This window comes from Coregonus clupeaformis, unplaced genomic scaffold (genome assembly GCF_020615455.1).
Source record: "Coregonus clupeaformis isolate EN_2021a unplaced genomic scaffold, ASM2061545v1 scaf0085, whole genome shotgun sequence".
Taxonomy (NCBI): Eukaryota; Metazoa; Chordata; class Actinopteri; order Salmoniformes; family Salmonidae; genus Coregonus; species Coregonus clupeaformis.
The window spans coordinates 394,447-421,700 of record NW_025533540.1 but is presented as its reverse complement, the minus strand read 5'-3'; the positions used below and the strand labels follow the sequence as shown (position 1 = coordinate 421,700).

Genomic DNA, 27,254 nt, shown 5'->3' with positions numbered 1-27,254 from the left:
GCATTTTAGCCCCTAGTCAGGGAAATGATGCCGGTCTTCCCATTGTTTCGGATGAAGAATCTGCATGAATGTCCTAATGTCCTAATGTCCTAATTTGAAAGTGAGAGAGGATGAGAAGTTTAATATATACACAGTACTTGCCTGTTGCCAAGCTGCAGACCAGCTGATCTCTGTGACCAGGATCAATCAGTCATCCCTGTGTCTGTTTCCTCTGTAAATACTGTACTTCCTGTGCATTTAGTTGTGTTATTAGCATTGTTTTTAAAACATTCATTAGACAATTGCTTCAGAGTAACTTATAAATGCTTATTAACTTTTGCTTGAATCTAAAATCTCAATTTCTGGTGATTAGAGTTCGTACTACAGCCTTGTAACAATGTATGTGGGATCAAGCGACCAACACTAATTTGTCAGAATGATTTATTCAGGAACAACTTAACTCACACATTTATTTGAGAAATGAAGCCAACAACTATTAGACATTTACATTTTTACAGCTGGCTTGGACTGTACAACCATGATACGACCATGTTACGACCATGTTGCGACCATGTTACGACCATGTTACGACCATGTTACGACCATGTTACGACCATGTTACGACCATGTTACGACCATGTTACGACCATGATACGACCATGTTACGACCATGTTACGACCATGTTACGACCATGTTACGACCATGTTATAAGGGTATAGAATATGATGTTATAATATGACCATGTTGTAACGGTTTGAATAAAACAGTTACTGAACTCAAGACATTCACTGATGTTGCTTTTTGTAAATGACAGGTTGCTTGTTTCAGCAGCCATCCTTTGTTTAAGGGAAAGTATTTCTGTCAGTTAGACAGTATCTCATCCACACTGTCAGATTACATCATAGAGGCGGTTGAAGTCAGAGCCCATGAAGAAAAAGGTAGCAGAAAAGGTATAGTAAATCTATGTATTTTCTTGTAGTTGCAAGTTACATTTTGGTGCTTTGACACTTCAGAAATAGAGAAAAATTAACTTTGACTAAAACTTAAGATCAAGGAAGGAAGGCCTGTATATGGCTTTGGGTAAGGCCTGTATATGGCTTTGGGTAAGGCCTGTATATGGCTTTGGTTAAGGCCTGTATATGGCTTTGGGTAAGGCCTGTATATGGCTTTGGTTAAGGCCTGTATATGGCTTTGGGTAAGGCCTGTATATGGCTTTGGGTAAGGCCTGTATATGGCTTTGGTTAAGGCCTGTATATGGCTTTGGGTAAGGCCTGTATATGGCTTTGGGTAAGGCCTGTATATGGCTTTGGTTAAGGCCTGTATATGGCTTTGGGTAAGGCTTGTATATGGCTTTGGGTAAGGCCTGTATATGGCTTTGGTTAAGGCCTGTATATGGCTTTGGGTAAGGCCTGTATATGGCTTTGGTTAAGGCCTGTATATGGCTTTGGGTAAGGCCTGTATATGGCTTTGGGTAAGGCTTGTATATGGCTTTGGGTAAGGCCTGTATATGGCTTTGGTTAAGGCCTGTATATGGCTTTGGGTAAGGCCTGTATATGGCTTTGGGTAAGGCCTGTATATGGCTTTGGGTAAGGCCTGTATATGGCTTTGGGTAAGGCCTGTATATGGCTTTGGGTAAGGCCTGTATATGGCTTTGGTTAAGGCCTGTATATGGCTTTGGGTAAGGCCTGTATATGGCTTTGGTTAAGGCCTGTATATGGCTTTGGGTAAGGCCTGTATATGGCTTTGGGTAAGGCCTGTATATGGCTTTGGGTAAGGCCTGTATATGGCTTTTGGGTAAGGCCTGTATATGGCTTTGGGTAAGGCCTGTATATGGCTTTGGTTAAGGCCTGTATATGGCTTTGGGTAAGGCCTGTATATGGCTTTGGTTAAGGCCTGTATATGGCTTTGGGTAAGGCCTGTATATGGCTTTGGGTAAGGCCTGTATATGGCTTTGGTTAAGGCCTGTATATGGCTTTGGGTAAGGCCTGTATATGGCTTTGGGTAAGGCCTGTATATGGCTTTGGGTAAGGCCTGTGTATGGCCTCTTCAAGGCCTTGGAATGTCTGGGCAGTATAGTCGAAGTCTAGCGGTGGTTTGGGTTAATTTAATTAATGTTTAAACTGGGACAATTTCAAGGCTGTTAAACGTTCACTTCCAGGTTAGTTAGTTTACAGCTTGTTGATGCCCTGGCCTGTTAGACAGGAGTCAGAGATGGGTCCCAGAACAGCCACGGCCTCGATCTCCACCAGACCATCCTGAGTGAGAGAGAGAGAGAGAAAGAGAGAGAGAGAGATGGGGAGAGAGAGACAGCGTGAGAGTGAGAGAGAGTGAATGAGTCAGTGAGAGAAAAGGGGCGAGAGCGGGAGAGAAAGAGAGCCAGAGTGAGAGAGAGAGAGAGTGAGTGAATTAGTGAATGAGAGAGAGAGAGAGAGAGAGAGAGAGTGAGAGAGAGAGTGTGAGTGAATGAGTCAGTGAGAGAGAGACAGAGTGAGTGAGTGAGTGAGTGAGTGAGTGAGTGAGTGAGTGAGTGAGTGAGTGAGTGAGTGAGTGAGTGAGTGAGTGAGTGAGTGAGTGAGTGAGTGAGTGAGAGAGAGAGAGAGAGAGAGAGAGAGAGAGAGAGAGAGAGAGAGAGAAACAGAATGAGAGAGAGAGAGAGAGAGAGAGAGAAACAGAATGAGAGAGAGAGAGAGAAAGAGGTTAGAATCACCATTTGGAAGAGTATTACATCTTTAATATCAAGTAGATACATAATAAGTAGATGCGTGTGGTTATGGTGCTGACTCTGGGGAGGGTTAGGGTTAGATCCGTGTGGTTATGGTGCTGACTCTGGGGAGGGTTAGAGTTAGATACGTGTGGTTATGGTGCTGACTCTGGGGTGGGTTAGATACGTGTGGTTATGGTGCTGACTCTGGGGTGGGTTAGATACGTGTGGTTATGGTGCTGACTCTGGGGAGGGTTAGGGTTAGATACGTGTGGTTATGGTGCTGACTCTGGGGAGGGTTAGGGTTAGATCCGTGTGGTTATGGTGCTGACTCTGGGGAGGGTTAGATACGTGTGGTTATGGTGCTGACTCTGGGGAGGGTTAGGGTTAGATACGTGTGGTTATGGTGCTGACTCTGGGGAGGGTTAGGGTTAGATACGTGTGGTTATGGTGCTGACTCTGGGGAGGGTTAGGGTTAGATACGTGTGGTTATGGTGCTGACTCTGGGGAGGGTTAGATACGTGTGGTTATGGTGCTGACTCTGGGGAGGGTTAGATACGTGTGGTTATGGTGCTGACTCTGGGGAGGGTTAGGGTTAGATACGTGTGGTTATGGTGCTGACTCTGGGGAGGGTTAGGGTTAGATGCGTGTGGTTATGGTGCTGACTCTGGGGAGGGTTAGGGTTAGATACGTGTGGTTATGGTGCTGACTCTGGGGAGGGTTAGATACGTGTGGTTATGATGCTGACTCTGGGGAGGGTTAGGGTTAGATACGTGTGGTTATGGTGCTGACTCTGGGGAGGGTTAGGGTTAGATACGTGTGGTTATGGTGCTGACTCTGGGGAGGGTTAGGGTTAGATACGTGTGGTTATGGTGCTGACTCTGGGGAGGGTTAGGGTTAGATACGTGTGGTTATGGTGCTGACTCTGGGGTGGGTTAGATACGTGTGGTTATGGTGCTGACTCTGGGGAGGGTTAGGGTTAGATACGTGTGGTTATGGTGCTGACTCTGGGGAGGGTTAGGGTTAGATACGTGTGGTTATGGTGCTGACTCTGGGGTGGGTTAGATACGTGTGGTTATGGTGCTGACTCTGGGGAGGGTTAGGGTTAGATACGTGTGGTTATGGTGCTGACTCTGGGGAGGGTTAGGGTTAGATACGTGTGGTTATGGTGCTGACTCTGGGGAGGGTTAGGGTTAGATACGTGTGGTTATGGTGCTTACTCTGGGGAGGGTTAGGGTTAGATACGTGTGGTTATGGTGCTGACTCTGGGGAGGGTTAGGGTTAGATACGTGTGGTTATGGTGCCTACTCTGGGGAGGGTTAGGGTTAGATACGTGTGGTTATGGTGCTGACTCTGGGGAGGGTTAGGGTTAGATACGTGTGGTTATGGTGCTGACTCTGGGGAGGGTTAGGGTTAGATACGTGTGGTTATGGTGCTGACTCTGGGGTGGGTTAGATACATGTGGTTATGGTGCTGACTCTGGGGAGGGTTAGGGTTAGATACATGTGGTTATGGTGCTGACTCTGGGGAGGGTTAGGGTTAGATACATGTGGTTATGGTGCTGACTCTGGGGAGGGTTAGGGTTAGATACATGTGGTTATGGTGCTGACTCTGGGGAGGGTTAGGGTTAGATACATGTGGTTATGGTGCTGACTCTGGGGAGGGTTAGGGTTAGATACATGTGGTTATGGTGCTGACTCTGGGGAGGGTTAGGGTTAGATACGTGTGGTTATGGTGCTGACTCTGGGGAGGGTTAGATACGTGTGGTTATGGTGCTGACTCTGGGGAGGGTTAGGGTTAGATACATGTGGTTATGGTGCTGACTCTGGGGAGGGTTAGGGTTAGATACGTGTGGTTATGGTGCTGACTCTGGGGAGGGTTAGGGTTAGATACGTGTGGTTATGGTGCTGACTCTGGGGAGGGTTAGGGTTAGATACATGTGGTTATGGTGCTGACTCTGGGGAGGGTTAGGATTAGATACGTGTGGTTATGGTGCTGACTCTGGGGAGGGTTAGATACGTGTGGTTATGGTGCTGACTCTGGGGAGGGTTAGGGTTAGATACGTGTGGTTATGGTGCTGACTCTGGGGAGGGTTAGGGTTAGATACGTGTGGTTATGGTGCTGACTCTGGGGAGGGTTAGGGTTAGATACATGTGGTTATGGTGCTGACTCTGGGGAGGGTTAGGGTTAGATACGTGTGGTTATGGTGCTGACTCTGGGGAGGGTTAGATACGTGTGGTTATGGTGCTGACTCTGGGGAGGGTTAGGGTTAGATACGTGTGGTTATGGTGCTGACTCTGGGGAGGGTTAGGGTTAGATACGTGTGGTTATGGTGCTGACTCTGGGGAGGGTTAGGGTTAGATACGTGTGGTTATGGTGCTGACTCTGGGGAGGGTTAGGGTTAGATACGTGTGGTTATGGTGCTGACTCTGGGGAGGGTTAGGGTTAGATACGTGTGGTTATGGTGCTGACTCTGGGGAGGGTTAGGGTTAGATACGTGTGGTTATGGTGCTGACTCTGGGGAGGGTTAGGGTTAGATACGTGTGGTTATGGTGCTGACTCTGGGGAGGGTTAGGGTTAGATACGTGTGGTTATGGTGCTGACTCTGGGGAGGGTTAGGGTTAGATACGTGTGGTTATGGTGCTGACTCTGGGGAGGGTTAGATACGTGTGGTTATGGTGCTGACTCTGGGGAGGGTTAGGGTTAGATACGTGTGGTTATGGTGCTGACTCTGGGGAGGGTTAGGGTTAGATACGTGTGGTTATGGTGCTGACTCTGGGGAGGGTTAGGGTTAGATACGTGTGGTTATGGTGCTGACTCTGGGGAGGGTTAGGGTTAGATACGTGTGGTTATGGTGCTTACTCTGGGGAGGGCAGCAACCTGGTAGGCAGCTCTGGCAGGGAAGTTTTTGTTGAAAACTGAATGAAAAAAGAAAGTATATTGTACAAACAATTTCCCCAAATCATACTGAATTACAGTAGGACTAATTCCAATCATTTGTATACTGAAAGGACGTTTCCAAAGAAACTTTAATAAGCAGGGAAGGTCTAGACTCTGAATGACAAGGAGTAGTAACAAATATACTCCGGGCTGAACACCTGGCTGAAAACCTGGCTGAAAACCTGGCTGAACACCTGGCTGAACACCTGGCTGAAAAACTGGCTGAAAACCTGGCTGAACACCTGGCTGAACACCTGGCTGAAAAACTGGCTGAAAACCTGGCTGAACACCTGGCTGAACACCTGGCTGAACACCTGGCTGAACACCTGGCTGAACACATGGCTGAACACCTGGCTGAACACCTGGCTGAACACCTGGCTGAACACCGTGCCATTAAGAAAGTATGTCCTCTCCATAACCACATCACATCGTATATTCATGACCACTTCAAAATCACCCAGCTGGTCCAAGCTTCTGCCTCTGTTTACCACACTGCTTGAGAGTACAGTTGGTAGTATTCACTCTAAACTAAGGTCATGGGCATGAGACGTATTCTCCAGGCCATATATTAGATCTAGTTCTATGAACTTCATGGCTGGTTGCAGTATTGGCTGACTGGAACCGTGTGGCTACAGGCAGGACCCAGGGAGAGGGTTGGGTCGGGTCGGGTTTCAGGCAGGACCCAGGGAGAGGGTTGGGTCGGGTCGGGTTTCACAGAGCTTCCCTGTATCCTCTTCCACTCTGACACACCAGGGTTCAGTTCCACTGTGATCAAGGAGGAAATACCCATGCAGCCAGAGTACCATTGAGGCCTCTGGAAAAGGAACTATGGGAAACGTACCTTGGCAAGGCAAAGCCAGACAAGAGTTTAATTATGAAGGGCAGAGGTACAGCTATGCATCAATTTCTGCCTTTCAAAGATAATTCGTAAAAATCCAAATAACTTCACAGGTCTTCATTGTAAAGGGTTTAAACACTGTTTCCCATGCTTGTTCAATGAACCATAAACAATTAATGAACATGCAGCTGTGGAACGGTCGTTAAGACACTAACAGCTTACAGACGGTAGGCAGTTAAGGTCACAGTTATGAAAACTTAGGACACTAAAGAGGCCTTTCTACTGACTCTGAAAAAACACCAAAAGAAAGATGCCCAGGGTCCCTGCTCATCTGCGTGAACGTGCCTTAGGCATGCTGCAAGGAGGCGTGAGGACTGCAGATGTGGCCAGGGCAATAAATTGCAATGTCCGTACTGTGAGACACCTAAGACAGCGCTACAGGGAGACAGGACGGACAGCTGATCGTCCTCGCAGTGGCAGACCACGTGTAACAACACCTGCACGGGATCGGTACATCCAAACATCACACCTGCGGGACAGGTACAGGATGGCAACAACAACTGCCCGAGTTACACCAGGAACGCACAATCCCTCCATCAGTGCTCAGACTGTCCACAACAGGCTGAGAGAGGCTGGACTGAGGGCTTGTAGGCCTGTTGTAAGGCAGGTCCTCACCAGACATCACCGGCAACAACGTCGCCTATGGGCACAAACCCACCATCGCTGGACCAGACAGGAATGGCAAAAAGTGCTCTTCACTGACGAGTCGCGGTTTTGTCTCACCAGGGGTGATGGTCGGATTCACGTTTATCGTCGAAGGAATGAGCGTTACACCGAGGCCTGTACTCTGGAGCGGGATCGATTTGGAGGTGGAGGGTCCGTCATGGTCTGGGGCGATGTGTCACAGCATCATCGGACTGAGCTTGTTGTCATTGCAGGCAATCTCAACGCTGTGCGTTACAGGGAAGACATCCTCCTCCCTCACATGACCCACCAGCATGACAATGCCACCAGCCATACTGCTCGTTCTGTGCGTGATTTCCTGCAAGACAGGAATGTCAGTGTTCTGCCACGGCCAGCGAAGAGCCCCATTGAACACGTCTGGGACCTGTTGGATCGGAGGGTGAGGGCTAGGGCCACCCCCCCCAGAAATGTCTGGGAACTTGCAGGTGCCTTGGTGGAAGAGTGGGGTAACATCTCACAGCAAGAACTGGCAAATATGGTGCAGTCCATGAGGAGGAGATGCACTGCAGTACTTAATGCAGCTGGTGGCCACACCAGATACTGACTGTTACTTTTGATTTTGACCCCCCCCTTTGTTCAGGGACACATTATTCAATTTCTGACAGTCACGTCTGTGGAACTTGTTCAGTTTATGTCTCAGTTGTTGAATCTTGTTATGTTCATTCAAATATTTACACATGTTAAGTTTGCTGAAAATAAACTTAGTTGACAGTGAGGGGACGTTTCTTTTTTTGCTGAGTTTATATAGCTGTTGTCCTTTCAGACATGTATGAATGTGCTACTGAAGAATGCTGGGTCTAAAGTAAGTATTCAATATTATGCACTAGGCACACAGAACAAGTGGCCAACAGATCCTGACAGAGAAGTGCCGTTATTCAGGGTACAGGGCGCCATCGTGTGGACAGTTGTGGACATGCAGGACATTATGACGAGGTGGACTAAGCTCAAACGTTAGATGCGGACATGGGGAGAATCTCAATTGATTTTGTATTCGCTCTCCTTGTGTGTTTTGAGCAGGAGGCGACAGGACGTGAGCAAACAAATACATATAATTGAGATTCTCCCATAACCCTTAGCCCCTAACATTGTCAGGTCAAACACTTACATGTCTTATAAACATTGTTGACATAGACAAAGTCATTTATGTCTGCCAACAGCACGGTTGTCTTGACGACTGAAAGAGACAAAAGTAAAGAAGTCTGTCAGATACACATTTCAGATTAGTCTTTAGATCTCAGCTGGAATTAATCTAATCATTTCTCGTCTTTTACATTTAATAAACATACATTCATTCTTGTTCATCTGATGATATATATATATATATTTTAAAGAGTCTCACCATTATCATAACCACATCCAGCTGCATTCAGGATCTCTCCCATATTGACCAGAGCCTGTTGGGGGAGGAGGTGAGGGAAGGGTTGGTGATGGAGGAGGGAGGAGGGAGGAGGGAGGAGGTGAGGGAAGGGTTGGTGATGGAGGAGGGAGGAGGGAGGAGGGAGGAGGTGAGGGAAGGGTTGGTGATGGAGGAGGGAGGAGGGAGGAGGGAGGAGGGAGGAGGTGAGGGAAGGGTTGGTGATGGAGGAGGGAGGCTGTATTAAGTACTAACATGACTAATACTATAAGTATTATAATATAATTATATTTTACCTTGATCATTCAGACACCTCCCCTCCACCATCTCTCACCTCCCCTCCACCATCTCTCTCCCTCCTCAACCATCTCTCCCCCCTCCACCATCTCTCACCTCCCCTCCACCATCTCTCTCCCCCCTCAACCATCTCTCCCCCCTCAACCATCTCTCTCCCTCCCTCCACCATCTCTCCCCCCTCAACCATCTCTCTCCCTCCCTCCACCATCTCTCCCCCCTCCACCATCTCTCTCCCCCCTCCACCATCTCTCCCCCCTCCACCATCTCCCCCTCTCCATCCACCATCTCTCCCTCCCCCACCATCTCTCTCCCCCCCACCATCTCTCCCCCTCCACCATCTCTCTCCCCCCTCCACCATCTCTCCCCCTCCACCATCTCTCCCCCTCCACCATCTCTCTCCCCCCTCCACCATCTCTCCCCCTCCACCATCTCTCCCCCTCCCTCATCTCTCACCTCCCCTCCACCATCTCTCCCCCTCCACCATCTCTCTCCCCCTCCACCATCTCTCCCCCTCCCTCATCTCTCACCTCCCCTCCACCATCTCTCTCCCCCTTCACCATCTCTCTCCCCTCCACCATCTCTCCCCCTCCACCATCTCTCCCCCTCCCTCATCTCTCACCTCCCCTCCACCATCTCTCTCCCCCTTCACCATCTCTCTCCCCTCCACCATCTCTCTCCCCCTTCACCATCTCTCTCCCCTCCACCATCTCTCTCTCCCCTCCACCATCTCTCCCCCTCCACCATCTCTCCCCCTCCCTCATCTCTCACCTCCCCTCCACCATCTCTCTCCCCCCTTCACCATCTCTCTCCCCTCCACCATCTCTCTCCCCCCTTCACCATCTCTCTCCCCCCCTTCACCATCTCTCTCCCCTCCACCATCTCTCTCCCCCTTCACCATCTCTCTCCCCTCCACCATCTCTCTCTCCTCCACCATCTCTCTCCCCCCTTCACCATCTCTCTCCCCCCTTCACCATCTCTCTCCCCTCCACCATCTCTCTCCCCCCTTCACCATCTCTCTCCCCTCCACCATCTCTCCCCCCTCCACCATCTCTCCCCCTCCCTCATCTCTCTCCCCCTCCACCATCTCTCTCCCCTCCACCATCTCTCTCCCCCCTTCACCATCTCTCTCCCCTCCACCATCTCTCTCCCCCCTTCACCATCTCTCTCCCCTCCACCATCTCTCTCCCCCTTCACCATCTCTCTCCCTCCACCATCTCTCCCCCCTCCACCATCTCTCCCCCTCCCTCATCTCTCACCTCCCCTCCACCATCTCTCTCCCCCCTTCACCATCTCTCTCCCCTCCACCATCTCTCTCCCCTCCACCATCTCTCTCCCCCCTTCACCATCTCTCTCCCCTCCACCATCTCTCTCCCCCTTCACCATCTCTCTCCCCTCCACCATCTCTCTCTCCTCCACCATCTCTCTCCCCTCCACCATCTCTCCCCCTCCACCATCTCTCTCTCCCCCTTCACCATCTCTCTCCCCCCCACCATCTCTCCCCCCTCCACCATCTCTCCCCCTCCCTCATCTCTCACCTCCCCCTCCACTATCTATCACCTTCCACTACCACTCCACCATCTCCCCCCTCTCCATCCACCATCTCTCACCTCCCCCTCTACCATCTCTTCCCTCCCCCTCCACCATCTCCCAACCACACCTCTCACCTCCCCCTCTGCCATCTCTCCTCTCCCCCCTTCACCATCTCCCTCCCTCCACCATATCCCCCTCCACCATCTCTCACCTGAGCCCCCCCCTCCACCATCTCTCACCTGTCTGGCTTGAGCCTGTACCCCTCCCTCCACCAGCTTCCCTGAGGCCACGTCTATCCCCAGCTGGCCGGAGATGTACATGGTCCGATCCACCACCACCGCCTGGCTGGAGCACAGACAATTGGACACAAGTCACTCTAGTAGGAAGTCCATGTTCTGCAGCTCACCCTGCACTAACATAAATAACATGAGCATGTCTACTTCTGCTAAGCTTCCCAGTAAAGCAATGAAAACAATCAAGCATCCCAGAAAAGTGCTGAAAATAGCCCACGTTAACATATGTAGCTTAAGAAACAAGGTTCATGAAATCAATAATTTGCTAGTAACAGATTACATTCATATTCTGACTATCTCTGAAACTCACTTAAATAATACTTTTGATGATACAGTGGTCGCAATACATGGTTATAACATCTACAGAAAAGACAGAAATGCCAAAGGTGGAGGTGTTGCTGTTTATATTCAGAACCACATTCCTGTATGTAAAGATTAACGCTAGGAGTAATTAAATCTCTCATGACTCAAAGTGGAGGAGAGATTGACTTCATCACTACTTGTTTTTGTAAAAAGTGTTGACATGCTGAATGCACTGAGGTGTCTGTTTAAACTACTAGCACACAGCTCAGACACCCATGCATACCCCACAAGACATGCCACCAGAGGTCTCTTCACAGTCCCCAAGTCCAGAACAGACTATGGGAGGCGCACAGTACTACATAGAGCCATGACTACATGGAACTCTATTCCATATCAGGTAACTGATGCAAGCAGTAGAATCACATTTAAAAAAAAGATAAAATACACCTTATGGAACAGCGGGGACTGTGAAGAGACACACACAGGCACATACACACAAACACATGATAAGACACGTCCTCTACACACACGTACACATGGATGTTGTATTGTAGATATGTGGTAGTAGAGTAGGGGCCTGAGGGAACACACCTGATGTGTTGTGAAAAGTGTTATGAAATGTAAAGCCATGTAATATTTTAAATTGTATATACAGTGGGGGAAAAAAGTATTTAGTCAGCCACCAATTGTGCAAGTTCTCCCACTTAAAAAGATGAGAGAGGCCTGTAATTTTCATCATAAGTACACGTCAACTATGACAGACAAAATGAGAAAAAAATATCCAGAAAATCACATTGTAGGATTTTTAATGAATTTATTTGCAAATTATGGTGGAAAATAAGTATTTGGTCAATAACAAAAGTTTCTCAATACTTTGTTATATACCCTTTGTTGGCAATGACACAGGTCAAACGTTTTCTTTAAGTCTTCACAAGGTTTTCACACACTGTTGCTGGTATTTTGGCCCATTCCTCCATGCAGATCTCCTCTAGAGCAGTGATGTTTTGGGGCTGTCGCTGGGCAACACGGACTTTCAACTCCCTCCAAAGATTTTCTATGGGGTTGAGATCTGGAGATTGGCTAGGCCACTCCAGGACCTTGAAATGCTTCTTACGAAGCCACTCCTTCGTTGCCCGGGCGGTGTGTTGGGGATCATTGTCATGCTGAAAGACCCAGCCACGTTTCATCTTCAATGCCCTTGCTGATGGAAGGAGGTTTTCACTCAAAATCTCACGATACATGGCCCCATTCATTCTTTCCTTTACACGGATCAGTCGTCCTGGTCCCTTTGCAGAAAAACAGCCCCAAAGCATGATGTTTCCACCCCCATGCTTCACAGTAGGTATGGTGTTCTTTGGATGCAACTCAGCATTCTTTGTCCTCCAAACACGACGAGTTGAGTTTTTACCAAAAAGTTATATTTTGGTTTCATCTGACCATATGACATTCTCCCAATCCTCTTCTCGATCATCCAAATGCACTCTAGCAAACTTCAGACGGGCCTGGACATGTACTGGCTTAAGCAGGGGGACACGTCTGGCACTGCAGGATTTGAGTCCCTGGCGGCGTAGTGTGTTACTGATGGTAGGCTTTGTTACTTTGGTCCCAGCTCTCTGCAGGTCATTCACTAGGTCCCCCCGTGTGGTCCTGGGATTTTTGCTCACCGTTCTTGTGATCATTTTGACCCCACGGGGTGAGATCTTGCGTGGAGCCCCAGATCGAGGGAGATTATCAGTGGTCTTGTATGTCTTCCATTTCCTAATAATTGCTCCCACAGTTGATTTCTTCAAACCAAGCTGCTTACCTATTGCAGATTCAGTCTTCCCAGCCTGGTGCAGGTCTACAATTTTGTTTCTGGTGTCCTTTGACAGCTCTTTGGTCTTGGCCATAGTGGAGTTTGGAATGTGACAGTTTGAGGTTGTGGACAGGTGTATTTTATACTGATAACAAGTTCAAACCGGTGCCATTAATACAGGTAACGAGTGGAGGACAGAGGAGCCTCTTAAAGAAGAAGTTACAGGTCTGTGAGAGCCAGAAATCTTGCTTGTTTGTAGGTGACCAAATACTTATTTTCCACCATAATTTGCAAATAAATTCATAAAAAATCCTACAATGTGATTTTCTGGATTTTTTTTCCTCAATTTGTCTGTCATAGTTGACGTGTACCTATGATGAAGATTACAGGCCTCTCTCATCTTTTTAAGTGGGAGAACTTGCACAATTGGTGGCTGACTAAATACTTTTTTCCCCCACTGTAACTGCCTTAATGTTGCTGGACCCCAGGAAGAGTAGCTGCTGCCTTGGCAGGAACAAATGGTGATCCTTAATAAATACAAATACTCCCATAACCTCTCTATAACCTCCCCACTCCTATAACCTCTCCACTCCTATAACCTCTCTACTCTCTATAACCTCTCTACTTCTATAACCTCTCTACTTCTATAACCTCTCCACTCCTATAACCTCTCTACTCATATAACCTCTACTCCTATAACCTCTCTACTCCTATAACCTCTCTACTCCTATAACCTCTCCACTCCTATAACCTCTCTACTCCTATAACCTCTCTACTCCTATAACCTCTCTACTCCTATAGCCTCTCTACTCCTATAACCTCTCTACTCCTATAACATCTCTACTCTCTATAACCTCTATATAACCTCTCTACTCCAATAACCTCTCTACTCCTATAAACTCTCTACTCTTATGACCTCTCTACTAGAAACTCTCTACTCCTATAACCTCTCCACTCTCAACTCCTATAACCTTGCTACTCCTATAACCTATCTACTCTCTACTCCTAGAACATCTCTACTCTTATAACCTCTACTCCTATACCCTATCTACTCCTATAATATCTCTACTCTCTACTCCTATAACCTCTCCACTCCTATAACCTATCTACTCCTATAAACTCTCTACTCCTATAACCTCTATATAACCTCTACTCCAATAACCTCTCTACTCCTATAAACTCTGTACTCTCTACTCCTATATCCTCTCTACTCCTATACCCTCTCTACTCTCTACTCCTATAACCTCTCTACTCCTATAACCTCTCCACTCCTATAACCTCTCTACTCCTATACCCTCTCTACTCCTATAACCTCTCTACTCTCTATAACCTTGCTACTCTCTATAACCTCTCTACTCCTATAACCTCTATTATCTATTCCTACAACCTCTCTACTCCTATAACCTCTACTCTCTACTCCTATAACCTCTCTACTCCTATAAACTCTCTACTCCTATAACCTCTCCACTCCTATAACCTCTCTACTCCTATAACCTCTCTACTCCTATAACCTCTCTACTCCTATAACCTCTCTACTCCTATAACCTCTCTACTCCTATAACCTCTCTACTCCTATAGCCTCTCTACTCCTATAACCTCTCTACTCCTATAACCTCTCTACTCCTATAACCTTTCCACTCCTATAAACGCTGTACTCTCTACTCATATAACCGATCTACTCCTATAGCCTCTCTACTCCTATAACCTCTCCACTCCTATAAACGCTGTACTCTCTACTCCTTTAACCTCTCTACTCCTATAGCCTCTCTACTCCTATAATCTCTCTACTCCTACAACCGCTTTACTCTCTACTCCTATAACCTCTCTATTCCTATAACCCCTTACTCTCGACTCCTAAGTCATTTAGCAGACGCTCTTATCCAGAGCGACCTCTCTACTTTTTACAATCTCTCTACTCCTACAACCGCTCTACTCCTATAACCTCTCTACTCCTATAACCTCTCTACTCCTATAACCTCTCTACTCCTATAACCTCTACTCCTATAACCACTATTCTCTATTCCTATAACCTCTCTACTCCTGTAACCTCTCTACTCCTATAACCTCTCTACTCCTATAACCTCTCTACTCATATAACCTCTCTACTCCTATAACCACTATTCTCTATTCCTATAACCTCTCTACTCCTATAACTTCTATTCTCTATTCCTATAACCTCTCTACTCTCTACTCCTATAAGTCCCCTGTAGCTCAGTTGGTAGAGCATGGCACTTGCAACGCCAGGGTTGTGGGTTCGTTTCCCACGGGGGGCCAGTATGAAAATGTATGCACTCATTAACTTTAAGTCGCTCTGGATAAGAGCGGGTGCTAAATGACTAAAATGTAAATGTAAAAATGTATAACCTCTCTACTACTATAACCTCTACTTTCTACTCCTATAATCTCTCTACTCCTATAAACTCTGTACTCTCTACTCCTATAACCTTTCCACTCCTATAACATCTCTACTATCTATAACCACTCTACTCTCTATAATCTTTCTACTTCTATATCCTCTCTACTGATATAACCTCTACTTTCTACTCCTATAATCTCTCTACTCCTATAACCTCTGTATATACTCTCTACTCCTATATTTTCTCTACTCCTATAACTGATCTACTCATATAACCTCTCCACTCCTATAACCTCTACTATTATTTAAGTTTAATTTTTAATTTGACCTTTATTTAACTAGGCAAGTCAGTTAAGAACAAATTCTTATTTACAATGACGGCCTACACCGGCCAAACCCGGACGACGCTGGGCCAATTGTGCGCCGTCCTATGGGACTCCCAATCACGGCCGGTTGTGATACAGCCTGGAATCGAACCAGGGGGTCTGTAGTGATGCCTCAAGCACTGAGATGCAGTGCCTTAGACCGCTGCGCCACTCGGGAGCCCATATAACCCCTTACTCTCTACTCCTATAACCTCTCTACTCCTATAAACGCTGTACTATCTACTCCTATAACATCTCTACTCTCTCTACTCTACTCCTATAACATCTCTACTCTCTATAATCTCTCTACTCTCTACTCCTTTAACCTCTCCACTCCTATAAACGCTGTACTCTCTACTCCTATAACCTCTCTACTCCTATAGCCTCTCTACTCCTATAACCTCTACTCCTATAACCTCTCTACTCCTATAACCTTTCCACTCCTATAAACGCTGTACTCTCTACTCCTATAATCGCTATACTCCTATAACCTCTCTACTCCTATAACCTATCTACTCCTATAGCCTCTCTACTCCTATAACCTTTCCACTCCTATAAACGCTGTACTCTCTACTCCTTTAACCTCTACTCCTATAGCCTCTCTACTCTCTATAACCTCTCTACTCCTATAGCCTCTACTCCTATAACCTCTCCACTCCTATAAACGCTGTACTCTCTACTCCTATAACCTCTCTACTCCTATAACATCTCTACTCTCTATAATCTCTCTACTCTCTACTCCTATAGCCTCTCTACTCCTATAAACGCTGTACTCTCTACTCCTATAACCTCTCTACTCCTATAACATCTCTACTCTCTATAATCTCTCTACTCCTATAGCCTCTCTACTCCTATAATCTCTATTCCTATAACCTATCTACTCCTATAAACGCTGTACTCTACTCCTATAATTGCTCTACTCCTATAACCTCTCTACTCCTATAACCTATCTACTCATATAGCCTCTCTACTCCTATAACCTTTCCACTCCTATAAACGCTGTACTCTCTACTCCTTTAACCTCTACTCCTATAGCCTCTCTACTCCTATAATCTCTCTACTCCTACAACTGCTTTACTCTCTACTCCTATAACCTCTCTATTCCTATAACCCCTTACTCTCGACTCCTAAGTCATTTAGCAGACACTCTTATCCAGAGTGACCTCTACTTTTTACAATCTCTCTACTCCTACAACCACTCCACTCCTATAACCTCTCCACTCCTATAACCTCTCTACTCCTATAACCTCTCTACTCCTATAACCTCTCTACTCCTATAACCTCTCTACTCCTATAACCTCTCTACTCCTATAACCTCTCCACTCCTATAACCTCTCCACTCCTATAACCTCTCTACTCCTATAACCTCTCTCCTCCTATAACCTCTACTCCTATTGCCTCTCTACTCGCTACAACCTCTCTACTCCTATAACCTCTCCACTCCTATAGCCTCTCCACTCCTATAACCTCTGTCACACCCTGATCTGTTTCACCTGTCTTTGTGATTGTCTCCACCCCCCTCCAGGTGTCTCCCATCTTCCCCATTATCCCCAGTGTATTTATACCTGTGTTCTCTGTTTGTCTGTTGCCAGTTCGTTTTGTTTCGTCAAGCCTACCAATAAGCAAGGGTGCTTTCCAGTTAGCAACTACAAATAGACAGTGAGGGCGGGGCTAGGTGCATTAGACTCCTTGCCTGATTGGCTGAAACGTTCCGTGGTCTCTTAGCAGCAGGCTCCCCAGCCCCAGGGAGGAGATTCCCTTTCCTTATGGAATTTAATATTGTTCCATTTTTGATGCATAAATCCTTTGTACAAGCGGGAAAGGTGGGTCATTGTTCAGGGCATAATGTTCCCTACATAATGATACACAGAGAAGTGATTCATAACGAGGAGAATACACAGTATCATTCAACATTTCTACAGCACACAATGATCATAGCATCATCAGTATAGTTGTTGCCTCCCAGCCTAGATCCTTATGTAAAAATGTTGTCCTGATTCCAAATGATGGTCTGGATTCTGTCCCTTCAGAGCAGAGCGAGCCATTTGGCGGGCCCCTGCTGTTATGGTGCCGTCCTGGATAGAACGTCTGGAGGCTGGGTTGTGTCACGTATTTTAATCTCCACCATTGTTATGCCGATAGGGCGAGTAGATGTGTATTGGGTACGTTCTGCCAACCTCCTATAAAAGCATTCTGGTGCCAAGTGTCGGCCGTGGCTGGGATCACCCAGGTGGAGCATTCTGGTGCCAAGTGTCGGCCGTGGCTGGGATCACCCAGGTGGAGCATTCTGGTGCCAAGTGTCGGCCGTGGCTGGGATCACCCAGGTGGAGTATTCTGGTGCCAAGTGTCGGCCGTGGCTGGGATCACCCAGGTGGAGCATTCTGGTGCCAAGTGTCGGCCGTGGCTGGGATCACCCAGGTGGAGCATTCTGGTGCCAAGTGTCGGCAGTGGCTGGGATCACCCAGGTGGAGCATTCTGGTGCCAAGTGTCGGCCGTGGCTGGGATCACCCAGGTGGAGCATTCTGGTGCCAAGTGTCGGCCGTGGCTGGGATCACCCAGGTGGAGCATTCTGGTGCCAAGTGTCGGCCGTGGCTGGGATCACCCAGGTGGAGCATTCTGGTGCCAAGTGTCGGCCGTGGCTGGGATCACCCAGGTGGAGCATTCTGGTGCCAAGTGTCGACCGTGGCTGGGATCACCCAGGTGGAGCATTCTGGTGCCAAGTGTCGGCCGTGGCTGGGATCACCCAGGTGGAGCATTCTGGTGCCAAGTGTCGGCCGTGGCTGGGATCACCCAGGTGGAGCATTCTGGTGCCAAGTGTCGGCCGTGGCTGGGATCACCCAGGTGGAGCATTCTGGTGCCAAGTGTCGGCCGTGGCTGGGATCACCCAGGTGGAGCATTCTGGTGCCAAGTGTCGGCCGTGGCTGGGATCACCCAGGTGGAGCATTCTGGTGCCAAGTGTCGGCCGTGGCTGGGATCACCCAGGTGGAGCATTCTGGTGCCAAGTGTCGGCCGTGGCTGGGATCACCCAGGTGGAGCATTCTGGTGCCAAGTGTCGGCCGTGGCTGGGATCACCCAGGTGGAGCATTCTGGTGCCAAGTGTCGACCGTGGCTGGGATCACCCAGGTGGAGCATTCTGGTGCCAAGTGTCGGCCGTGGCTGGGATCACCCAGGTGGAGCATTCTGGTGCCAAGTGTCGGCCGTGGCTGGGATCACCCAGGTGGAGCATTCTGGTGCCAAGTGTCGGCCGTGGCTGGGATCACCCAGGTGGAGCATTCTGGTGCCAAGTGTCGGCCGTGGCTGGGATCACCCAGGTGGAGCATTCTGGTGCCAAGTGTCGGCCGTGGCTGGGATCACCCAGGTGGTGCCACATATTGGTACTAGAAGATGTGAGTTTCTCCTCCTAGAGAAAGGTGTGTAGAAAGAGGACACCATGACTTCCATGAGTGTCCATGTGCCAGCGTATGGAGACTGGTAATCAAGTAGCCTTAAATAACCGGATTTGAAATGAAGTGTTCCTTCTAGCCATCACGTTGACCATGTTATGTTCAAGTAAAACCTGACTTCTCTTTTAGCCTATTGTTTTTCATTAGGTCAACACAATAACACTTTGAACATTTGATTGTATTTCCTTCGAAGTATTATGACTGCACTGCATAGTTTCTGTGACAGACAACATTAAACATTAGTTAGTGTGGTGGACGTTGAGCCTGATCTCTGTACATGGTACCAAACTCCTCCCCCTCCTCCTTTACTGGCTCCTGATTGGCTACCTTACAGTAACACCCCACACATACCACAGTTGGCAACTTTTAATGAACAACTTTTAATGAGCTTTTAGGAAACCACTTTTTTGTATTTTCTTGGTGTATTTTCTTATTCTCTCATGCTGTCATGATTATGTAATGTGTTGTGTAATTGTGAAATGCAGGACTCCCTTGCAAAAAACCTTGGTCTCAATGGGACTCCCTGCTAAAATTAAGGTTTAAAAAAAACATTGTTTTTAACCCCTCTTTCAATCAATCAATCAATCAAATTGTATTTATAAAGCCCTTTTTACATCAGCAGATTTACACAGAAACCCAGCCTAAAGACCAAGCAATGCAGATGTAGAAGCACGTGGCTAGGAATAACTCCCTAGAAAGGCAGGAACCAGGCTCTGAGGGGTGGCCAGTCCCCTTCTGGCTGTACCGGGTGGAGAGGAACCAGGCTCTGAGAGGTGGCCACTTTATATAGTCATATCAGGTGTTTATCTACTTATTCATGAGTTTGTGAAACGCATAAAAGGTGTTTGAATTGTCTTAGAGCTACTTTCTATTGCAGTCCAAAGTGCAAGGCGTATCTACATTGCTAAGTTGCTTTCTAAAGATTTAACACAAATCTACAACACAAATGCAATGAAAAACACATTGACATATGATCAGTAAAATATAGGTGAGGCCTACCTGTAAATTCCCGTCCTTACGGGGGCTTTAGGAGTATAAGGAAAGAGTCTCTGAACAGCGGCCATCGTGTCAATAGTAGACTACAGTCACAGAAGGGAGCTTGGGGCAAAGTGAAGTGAACCGCTGTCCAGGAGAACCTTTGACTCGACAAACACTGCTGGGGCCACGTATCTGCTGCGGCTGGCATCCCGCTGGTGGTGCTACAAGCTAGTTGTGGAGGAGGCCATTTCCCTCTATACTAGGTCAATTGCTTTGGCTGGTGGAAAAGTGCAAGAGAAATCCAAACCACTAGTGCAGGATGACTTCTATGAGTGTCCATGTGCAAGTGTATGGATTGGACCCCGGTATCATTACTATGGATTGGACCCCGGTATCATTACTATGGATTGGACCCCGGTATCATTACTATGGATTGGACACTGGGATATGATATCATTACTATGGATTGGACACTGGGATATGATATCATTACTATGGATTGGACACTGGGATATGATATCATTACTATGGATTGGACACTGGGATATGATATCATTACTATGGATTGGACACTGGGATATGATATCATTACTATGGATTGGACACTGGGATATGATATCATTACTATGGATTGGACACTGGGATATGGTATCATTACTATGGATTGGACACTGGGATATGGTATCATTACTATGGATTGGACACTGGGATATGGTATCATTACTATGGATTGGACACTGGGATATGGTATCATTACTATATTTGAGATAAAAACTACTATATCAAGTAACAATCAGTGATGACGATGTGACTTTTAGCATGTTGTTTTTAAATCAGGTCAAAACCAAATTACTGAAAATTTGCAGTTTTCTGTAAGAGACAACCTTGAAACATTAGTGGGGTGGACATTGAGAATATCGCTGTCCATGGTACCTCCCCTTTACCATAAAACACACCCAATAAAAAGCAGCTACAGACCAATGAACCCCCGACAGACCGATGAACCCCCGACAGACCGATGAACCCCCGACAGACCGATGAACCCCCGACAGACTGATGAACCGTATTTTTTCTGTTAAGTTATACAGCAGTTACCTTGCCAGCTACATCAGTCAACTAAAGAGTAGCCAGTTTCTGTTCTGCTTCCTTTTACAACTCGGTGAAGGAGCGCAACACGTACGCACTGAACTATGCTCAACTCTCCCGTACTGGTCCAGCCAGCCTTTACAGAAGCTTTGCCTTCACACAGCCTGTCAGCCCGCTCTGTGGTGTCCGCGCGGTCCTAAATAAAGTCGGATAAACACTCAAAAACAGCCTACTCGACCGCTCGGAGGTGTCCGCATGGTCCTAAAGCACACAGTGCCTCTGTTTGTAACACATTCCAATTATAAAACTGGGGGGGGGGGGCGCAATTTCAGAATGTGAAAGTTGCGGCCCTGACTATTTCTCTCTATTGGTGAGGCCATTCTCCCCCCCCCCTTGAGTCCGCATTAGAGTAGTTACGGTAACAACATCGGTCTTGAGACAGCCAGACAAGTCCCTCTTGGTGGTTCATGTACTTCTTCATTTATGACAGCCTATTGTAGGCTACTTCCATGGAAGTTGGATCAGATATTTTACAACGTGATCATTGCAAAGCTGAGCAATGGAAGGTTTCAAATCTATAAAACCTCTGTAGCTCTGTGGACCTCTGTAGCTCTGTGGACCTCTGTAGCTCTGTGGTCCTCTGTAGCTCTGTGGTCCTCTGTAGCTCTGTGGTCCTCTGTAGCTCTGTGGTCCTCTGTGGTCCTCTGTAGCTCTGTGGTCCTCTGTAGCTCTGTGGTCCTCTGTAGCTCTGTGGACCTCTGTAGCTCTGTGGTCCTCTGTAGCTCTGTGGTCCTCTGTAGCTCTGTGGTCCTCTGTAGCTCTGTGGTCCTCTGTAGCTCTGTGGTCCTCTGTAGCTCTGTGGACCTCTGTAGCTCTGTGGACCTCTGTAGCTCTGTGGACCTCTGTAGCTCTGTGGTCCTCTGTAGCTCTGTGGTCCTCTGTGGTCCTCTGTAGCTCTGTGGACCTCTGTGGTCCTCTGTAGCTCTGTGGTCCTCTGTGGTCCTCTGTAGCTCTGTGGTCCTCTGTAGCTCTGTGGTCCTCTGTAGCTCTGTGGTCCTCTGTAGCTCTGTGGTCCTCTGTAGCTCTGTGGTCCTCTGTAGCTCTGTGGTCCTCTGTAGCTCTGTGGTCCTCTGTAGCTCTGTGGTCCTCTGTAGCTCTGTGGTCCTCTGTAGCTCTGTGGTCCTCTGTAGCTCTGTGGTCCTCTGTAGCTCAGCTGGTAGAGCACGGCGCTTGTAACGCCAGGGTAGTGGGTTCGATCCCTGGGACCACCCATACACAAAAAAAAATGTATGCACGCATGACTGTAAGTCGCTTTGGATAAAAGCGTCTGCTAAATGGCATATTATTATTATAAATCTAACTGCTTGAAGGATTCATACAGAAAGTTACCAGGGTACAGTGAAAATCAAAGATTGGAAATATAGAAGTCAAGATAAGATAAATTGTAGTTATTGAGGTGATAAGCTTTATTCCTGGCATCTTTGAAAACAGTTACAACATATGAAATTAAACAAACATTACATAAGAAGTTACGAGTGTTCCTAATGTTTTGTACAGTCATACATTCTGTATAGTATAGCATATATATACATGTATGTATGTATGTATGTATGTATATATATATATATATATATACACACACACACACATATATATAATGTGTGTGTATATATATATATATATATATATATATATATATATATATATATATATATATATATATATATATATATATATATATATATATATATATACAGTGAGGGAAAAAAGTATTTGATCCCCTGCTGATTTTGTACGTTTGCCCACTGACAAAGAAATTATCAGTCTATAATTTTAATGGTAGGTTTATTTGAACAGTGAGAGACAGAGTAACAAAAAAATCCAGAAAATCGCATGTCAAAAATGTTATAAATTGATTTGCATTTTAATGAGGGAAATAAGTATTTGACCCCCTCTCAATTAGAAAGATTTCTGGCTCCAAGGTGTCTTTTATACAGGTAACGAGCTGAGGTTAGGAGCACACTCTTAAAGGGAGTGCTCCTAATCTCAGCTTGTTACCTGTATAAAACACACCTGTCCACAGAAGCAATCAATCAATCAGATTCCAAACTCTCCACCATGGCCAAGACCAAAGAGCTCTCCAAGGATGTCAGGGACAAGATTGTAGACCTACACAAGGCTGGAATGGGCTACAAGACCATCGCCAAGCAGCTTGGTGAGAAGGTGACAACAGTTTATAAGCGATTATTCGCAAATGGAAGAAACACAAAATAACTGTCAATCTCCCTCGACCTGGGGCTCCATGCAAGATCTCACCTCGTGGAGTTGCAATGATCATGAGAACGGTGAGGAATCAGCCCAGAACTACACGGGAGGATCTTGTCAATGATCTCAAGGCAGCTGGGACCATAGTCACCAAGAAAACAATTGGTAACACACTATTCCGTGAAGGACTGAAATCCTGCAGCGCCCGCAAGGTCCCCCTGTTCAAGAAAGCACATATACAGGCCCGTCTGAAGTTTGCCAATGAACATCTGAATGATTCAGAGGAGAACTGGGTGAAAGTGTTGTGGTCAGATGAGACCAAAATGGAGCTCTTTGGCATCAACTCAACTCGCCGTGTTTGGAGGAGGAGGAATGCTGCCTATGACCCCAAGAACACCATCCCCACCGTCAAACATGGAGGTGGAAACATTATGCTTTGGGGGTGTTTTTCTGCTAAGGGGACAGGACAACTTCACCGCATCAAAGGGACGATGGACGGGGCCATGTACCGTCAAATCTTGGGTGAGAACCTCCTTCCCTCAGCCAGGGCATTGAAAATGGGTCGTGGATGGGTATTCCAGCATGACAATGACCCAAAACACACGGCCAAGGCAACAAAGGAGTGGCTCAAGAAGAAGCACATTAAGGTCCTGGAGTGGCCTAGCCAGTCTCCAGACCTTAATCCCATAGGAAATCTGTGGAGGGAGCTGAAGGTTCGAGTTGCCAAACGTCAGCCTCGAAACCTTAATGACTATTTCCCTGGAACATGCTGGTGAGAATATTTTACTTTCTGTTTCGTCCACCAACTAGCTGTAAAAACTAGATTTTTTTGCTATTAAAAATATATATATATATTCACAGCGATATAGACGGTACAATGATTTCCTACAATATGTTTTCTCACATAAACTGGAATTGAGCGAAGAATGTAGAATTGTAGGAAAGAGCATTGGCCAGTCTGCCATTGTTTGTTGTTGCTCGAGGAGGAGATGACCACGCCTCTTAGTGACGCCGATGGAAGAGCCACGCCTCTTAGTGACGCCGATGGAAGAGCCACGCCTCTTAGTGACGCCGATGGAAGAGCCACGCCTCTTAGTGACGCCGATGGAAGAGCTACGCCTCTTAGTGACGCCGATGGAAGAGCCACGCCTCTTAGTGACGCCGATGGAAGAGCCACGCCTCTTAGTGACGCCGATGGAAGAGCCACGCCTCTTAGTGACGCCGATGGAAGAGCCACGCCTCTTAGTGACGCCGATGGAAGAGAGGGAGGGTGCAGTTTCCCCATCTTGATAACAGAAGCCAGTCTACATTTTAGAATGCGAATTTGTATTGGTCCAAAATACTTTTTTTGATAAATAATATTGTAGAACACTATCATTCCACTATTACGGAAGATATATTCTGGACATTTTCTGAAATTACAACGCAGGAAGTACCGTATTTTCCGCACTATAAGGCGCACTTAAAAGCCTTTAATTTTCTCAAAAAACGACAGTGCGCCTTATAATCCGGAGCGCCTTATATATGGATCAATTGGTTAATTGGTTGATCCATACTGGTTGTACACGGTGCTCAAGGCGCTCTGTCAAAATGTTTCAGTATGAAAAAACAATAAAAACAATTTAATAATAATGAAATGTTTCAGTACGACTGGTAAACTACAAAGCCGCACCGCTTGCAGCATTACGGCTACCGTAGTCAGTAAACACCGGTACTGTGCTTACTCACAGTCCCACACCACTTGTGTGTGTATAACAGCGACACTGACTCGGATAATGACGAGAGGGAGCCGGGCAGGTTGGATGCCGTAGTCGCCCAACTGTTCAATTCGGACACTGAAGAAGAAGAATTCGAGGGATTCGTGGACGGGGAATGAACTGAAAAAGTGAGCTTTACGTGTTATACGTCAACTGAACAATGTTGAGTTTTGCACTAACGTTTGATTTAGTGGTATCAGACTGTTTCTTTTACTACGTGTTTACTGAATCAGGGAAAAGTTCCCCTCCACGTTTGGGAGAAGAGTGAGCAAGGCTGGGAGATATTGTTAATATGCACATTAACGTTTGAACAACGTTACCATGGGAGTGAACGGAGTTGTCAGAACGCTTAATAAAGTTTGACTTTATCTGACTGTTTTGATGACATTCCCTTTAGCACACCTCCATCTAGTGGATGCATAACGCAACCCCAGTCAAACGTTTGACTGCAATATCTTCTATTCTATGCGCCTTATAATCCGGTGCGCCCTATATATGAAAACAGTTCTAAAATAGGCCATTCATTGAAGGTGCGCCTTATAATCCGGTGCGCCTTATAGTGCGGAAAATACGGTAGCTCCTTTTAATATTTGTTTCCATATCCGCTGGTAATTTCCCAAGAGCCAAATAACATAGTAGCAGAGCTAGGAGAACCCCACCCAGTCCTGATCAGTCAGAGGTCGCTTTAAAAGGGGAGAAACATCTTTAGGAAAATGTTAGAAATTATACTTTGGGACGTAAGGCTACCTCCAGGTTCATAATTAACAGTCCTCTCCCTCGGCCGGGTCTCTCCTCTCCCTCGGCCGGGTCTCTCCTCTCCCTCGGTCGGGTCTCTCCTCTCCCTCGGTCGGGTCTCTCCTCTCCCTCGGCCGGGTCTCTCCTCTCCCTCGGCCGGGTCTCTCCTCTCCCTCGGTCGGGTCTCTCCTCTCCCTCGGTCGGGTCTCTCCTCTCCCTCGGTCAGGTCTCTCCTCTCCCTCGGTCAGGTCTCTCCTCTCCTCTCCCTCCTCTCCCTCGGTCAGGTCTCTCCTCTCCCTCGGTCAGGTCTCTCCTCTCCCTCGGTCAGGTCTCTCCTCTCCCTCGGTCAGGTCTCTCCTCTCCCTCGGTCAGGTCTCTCCTCTCCTCTCCCTCGGTCAGGTCTCTCCTCTCCCTCGGTCAGGTCTCTCCTCTCCTCTCCCTCGGTCAGGTCTCTCCTCTCCTCTCCCTCGGTCAGGTCTCTCCTCTCCCTTGGTCAGGTCTCTCCTCTCCCTTGGTCAGGTCTCTCCTCTCCCTTGGCCAGGTCTCTCCTCTCCCTTGGCCAGGTCTCTCCTCTGCCTTGGTCAGGTCTCTCCTCTCCCTTGGCCAGGTCTCTCCTCTCCCTTGGCCAGGTCTCTCCTCTCCTCTCCCTTGGTCAGGTCTCTCCTCTCCTCTCCCTTGGTCAGGTCTCTCCTCTCCTCTCCCTTGGTCAGGTCTCTCCTCTCCCTTGGCCAGGTCTCTCCTCTCCCTTGGTCAGGTCTCTCCTCTCCCTTGGCCAGGTCTCTCCTCTCCCTTGGCCAGGTCTCTCCTCTCCCTTGGCCAGGTCTCTCCTCTCCCTTGGTCAGGTCTCTCCTCTCCCTTGGTCAGGTCTCTCCTCTCCCTTGGTCAGGTCTCTCCTCTCCCTTGGCCAGGTCTCTCCTCTCCCTTGGTCAGGTCTCTCCTCTCCCCTTGGCCAGGTCTCTCCTCTCCCTTGGCCAGGTCTCTCCTCTCCCTTGGTCAGGTCTCTCCTCTCCCTTGGTCAGGTCTCTCCTCTCCCTTGGTCAGGTCTCTCCTCTCCCTTGGCCAGGTCTCTCCTCTCCCTTGGTCAGGTCTCTCCTCTCCCCTTGGCCGGGTCTCTCCTCTCCCTTGGTCAGGTCTCTCCTCTCCCTTGGTCAGGTCTCTCCTCTCCCTTGGCCAGGTCTCTCCTCTCCCTTGGCCAGGTCTCTCCTCTCCCTTGGCCAGGTCTCTCCTCTCCCTTGGTCCTCTCCCTTGGTCAGGTCTCTCCTCTCCCTGGGTCAGGTCTCTCCTCTCCCTTGGCCAGGTCTCTCCTCTCCCTTGGCCAGGTCTCTCCTCTCCCTTGGCCAGGTCTCTCCTCTCCCTTGGCCAGGTCTCTCCTCTCCCTTGGCCAGGTCTCTCCTCTCCCTTGGCCAGGTCTCTCCTCTCCCTTGGTCCTCTCCCTTGGTCAGGTCTCTCCTCTCCCTGGGTCAGGTCTCTCCTCTCCCTTGGTCAGGTCTCTCC

At 47.7% G+C, this 27,254-nt stretch overlaps 3 protein-coding genes across 3 annotated transcripts in view; 2 read left to right on the top strand and 1 right to left on the bottom strand.

The window, feature by feature from the left end:
* Window positions 1-311, top strand: part of si:dkey-284p5.3 (uncharacterized protein LOC557830 homolog) — a 29,231-nt gene extending 28,920 nt beyond the window's left edge. The window contains exon 4 of the mRNA XM_041869337.2: window positions 10-311. Coding sequence (XP_041725271.2) covers window positions 10-16 — 7 coding nt within the window. The 3' untranslated portion in view covers window positions 17-311. The remainder of the gene's footprint in view (window positions 1-9) is intronic.
* A 92-nt stretch (window positions 312-403) lies between these two features.
* Window positions 404-21,309, bottom strand: LOC121555502 (2-iminobutanoate/2-iminopropanoate deaminase). Its single transcript, XM_041869338.2, has 6 exons — window positions 19,939-21,309; window positions 10,624-10,729; window positions 8,543-8,597; window positions 8,309-8,377; window positions 5,544-5,599; window positions 404-2,235 (listed from the first exon to the last, which is right to left on the bottom strand). The coding sequence occupies exons 1-6, from the start codon at window positions 20,001-20,003 to the stop codon at window positions 2,149-2,151; spliced, it is 438 nt and encodes a 145-aa protein (XP_041725272.1). The 5' UTR covers window positions 20,004-21,309; the 3' UTR covers window positions 404-2,148.
* LOC123483349 lies at window positions 17,039-19,507 on the top strand. Its single transcript, XM_045213173.1, has 2 exons — window positions 17,039-18,807; window positions 18,855-19,507. Exons 1-2 carry the CDS (start codon window positions 17,648-17,650, stop codon window positions 18,898-18,900), a joined length of 1,206 nt encoding a protein of 401 aa, XP_045069108.1. The 5' UTR covers window positions 17,039-17,647; the 3' UTR covers window positions 18,901-19,507.
* Window positions 21,310-27,254: the final 5,945 nt, after the last annotated feature.

What these genes read in the sequence shown, in the direction of transcription:
- LOC123483349 (XM_045213173.1), top strand. Translation starts at nt 17,648, where the DNA reads ATGTGTATTGGGTACGTTCTGCCAACCTCCTATAAAAGCATTCTGGTG. An exon ending in CCGTGGCTGGGATCACCCAG is followed by an intron (nt 18,808 to 18,854) that starts GTGGAGCATTCT and finishes GGGATCACCCAG; the next exon opens with GTGGTGCCACATATTGGTAC.
- LOC121555502 (XM_041869338.2), bottom strand. Translation starts at nt 20,003, where the DNA reads ATGGCCGCTGTTCAGAGACTCTTTCCTTATACTCCTAAAGCCCCCGTA. An exon ending in TACAGGCTCAAGCCAGACAG is followed by an intron (nt 8,598 to 10,623) that starts GTGAGAGATGGT and finishes CTCCCCCAACAG; the next exon opens with GCTCTGGTCAATATGGGAGA. An exon ending in CAACAATGTTTATAAGACAT is followed by an intron (nt 5,600 to 8,308) that starts GTAAGTGTTTGA and finishes TTTTTCATTCAG; the next exon opens with TTTTCAACAAAAACTTCCCT.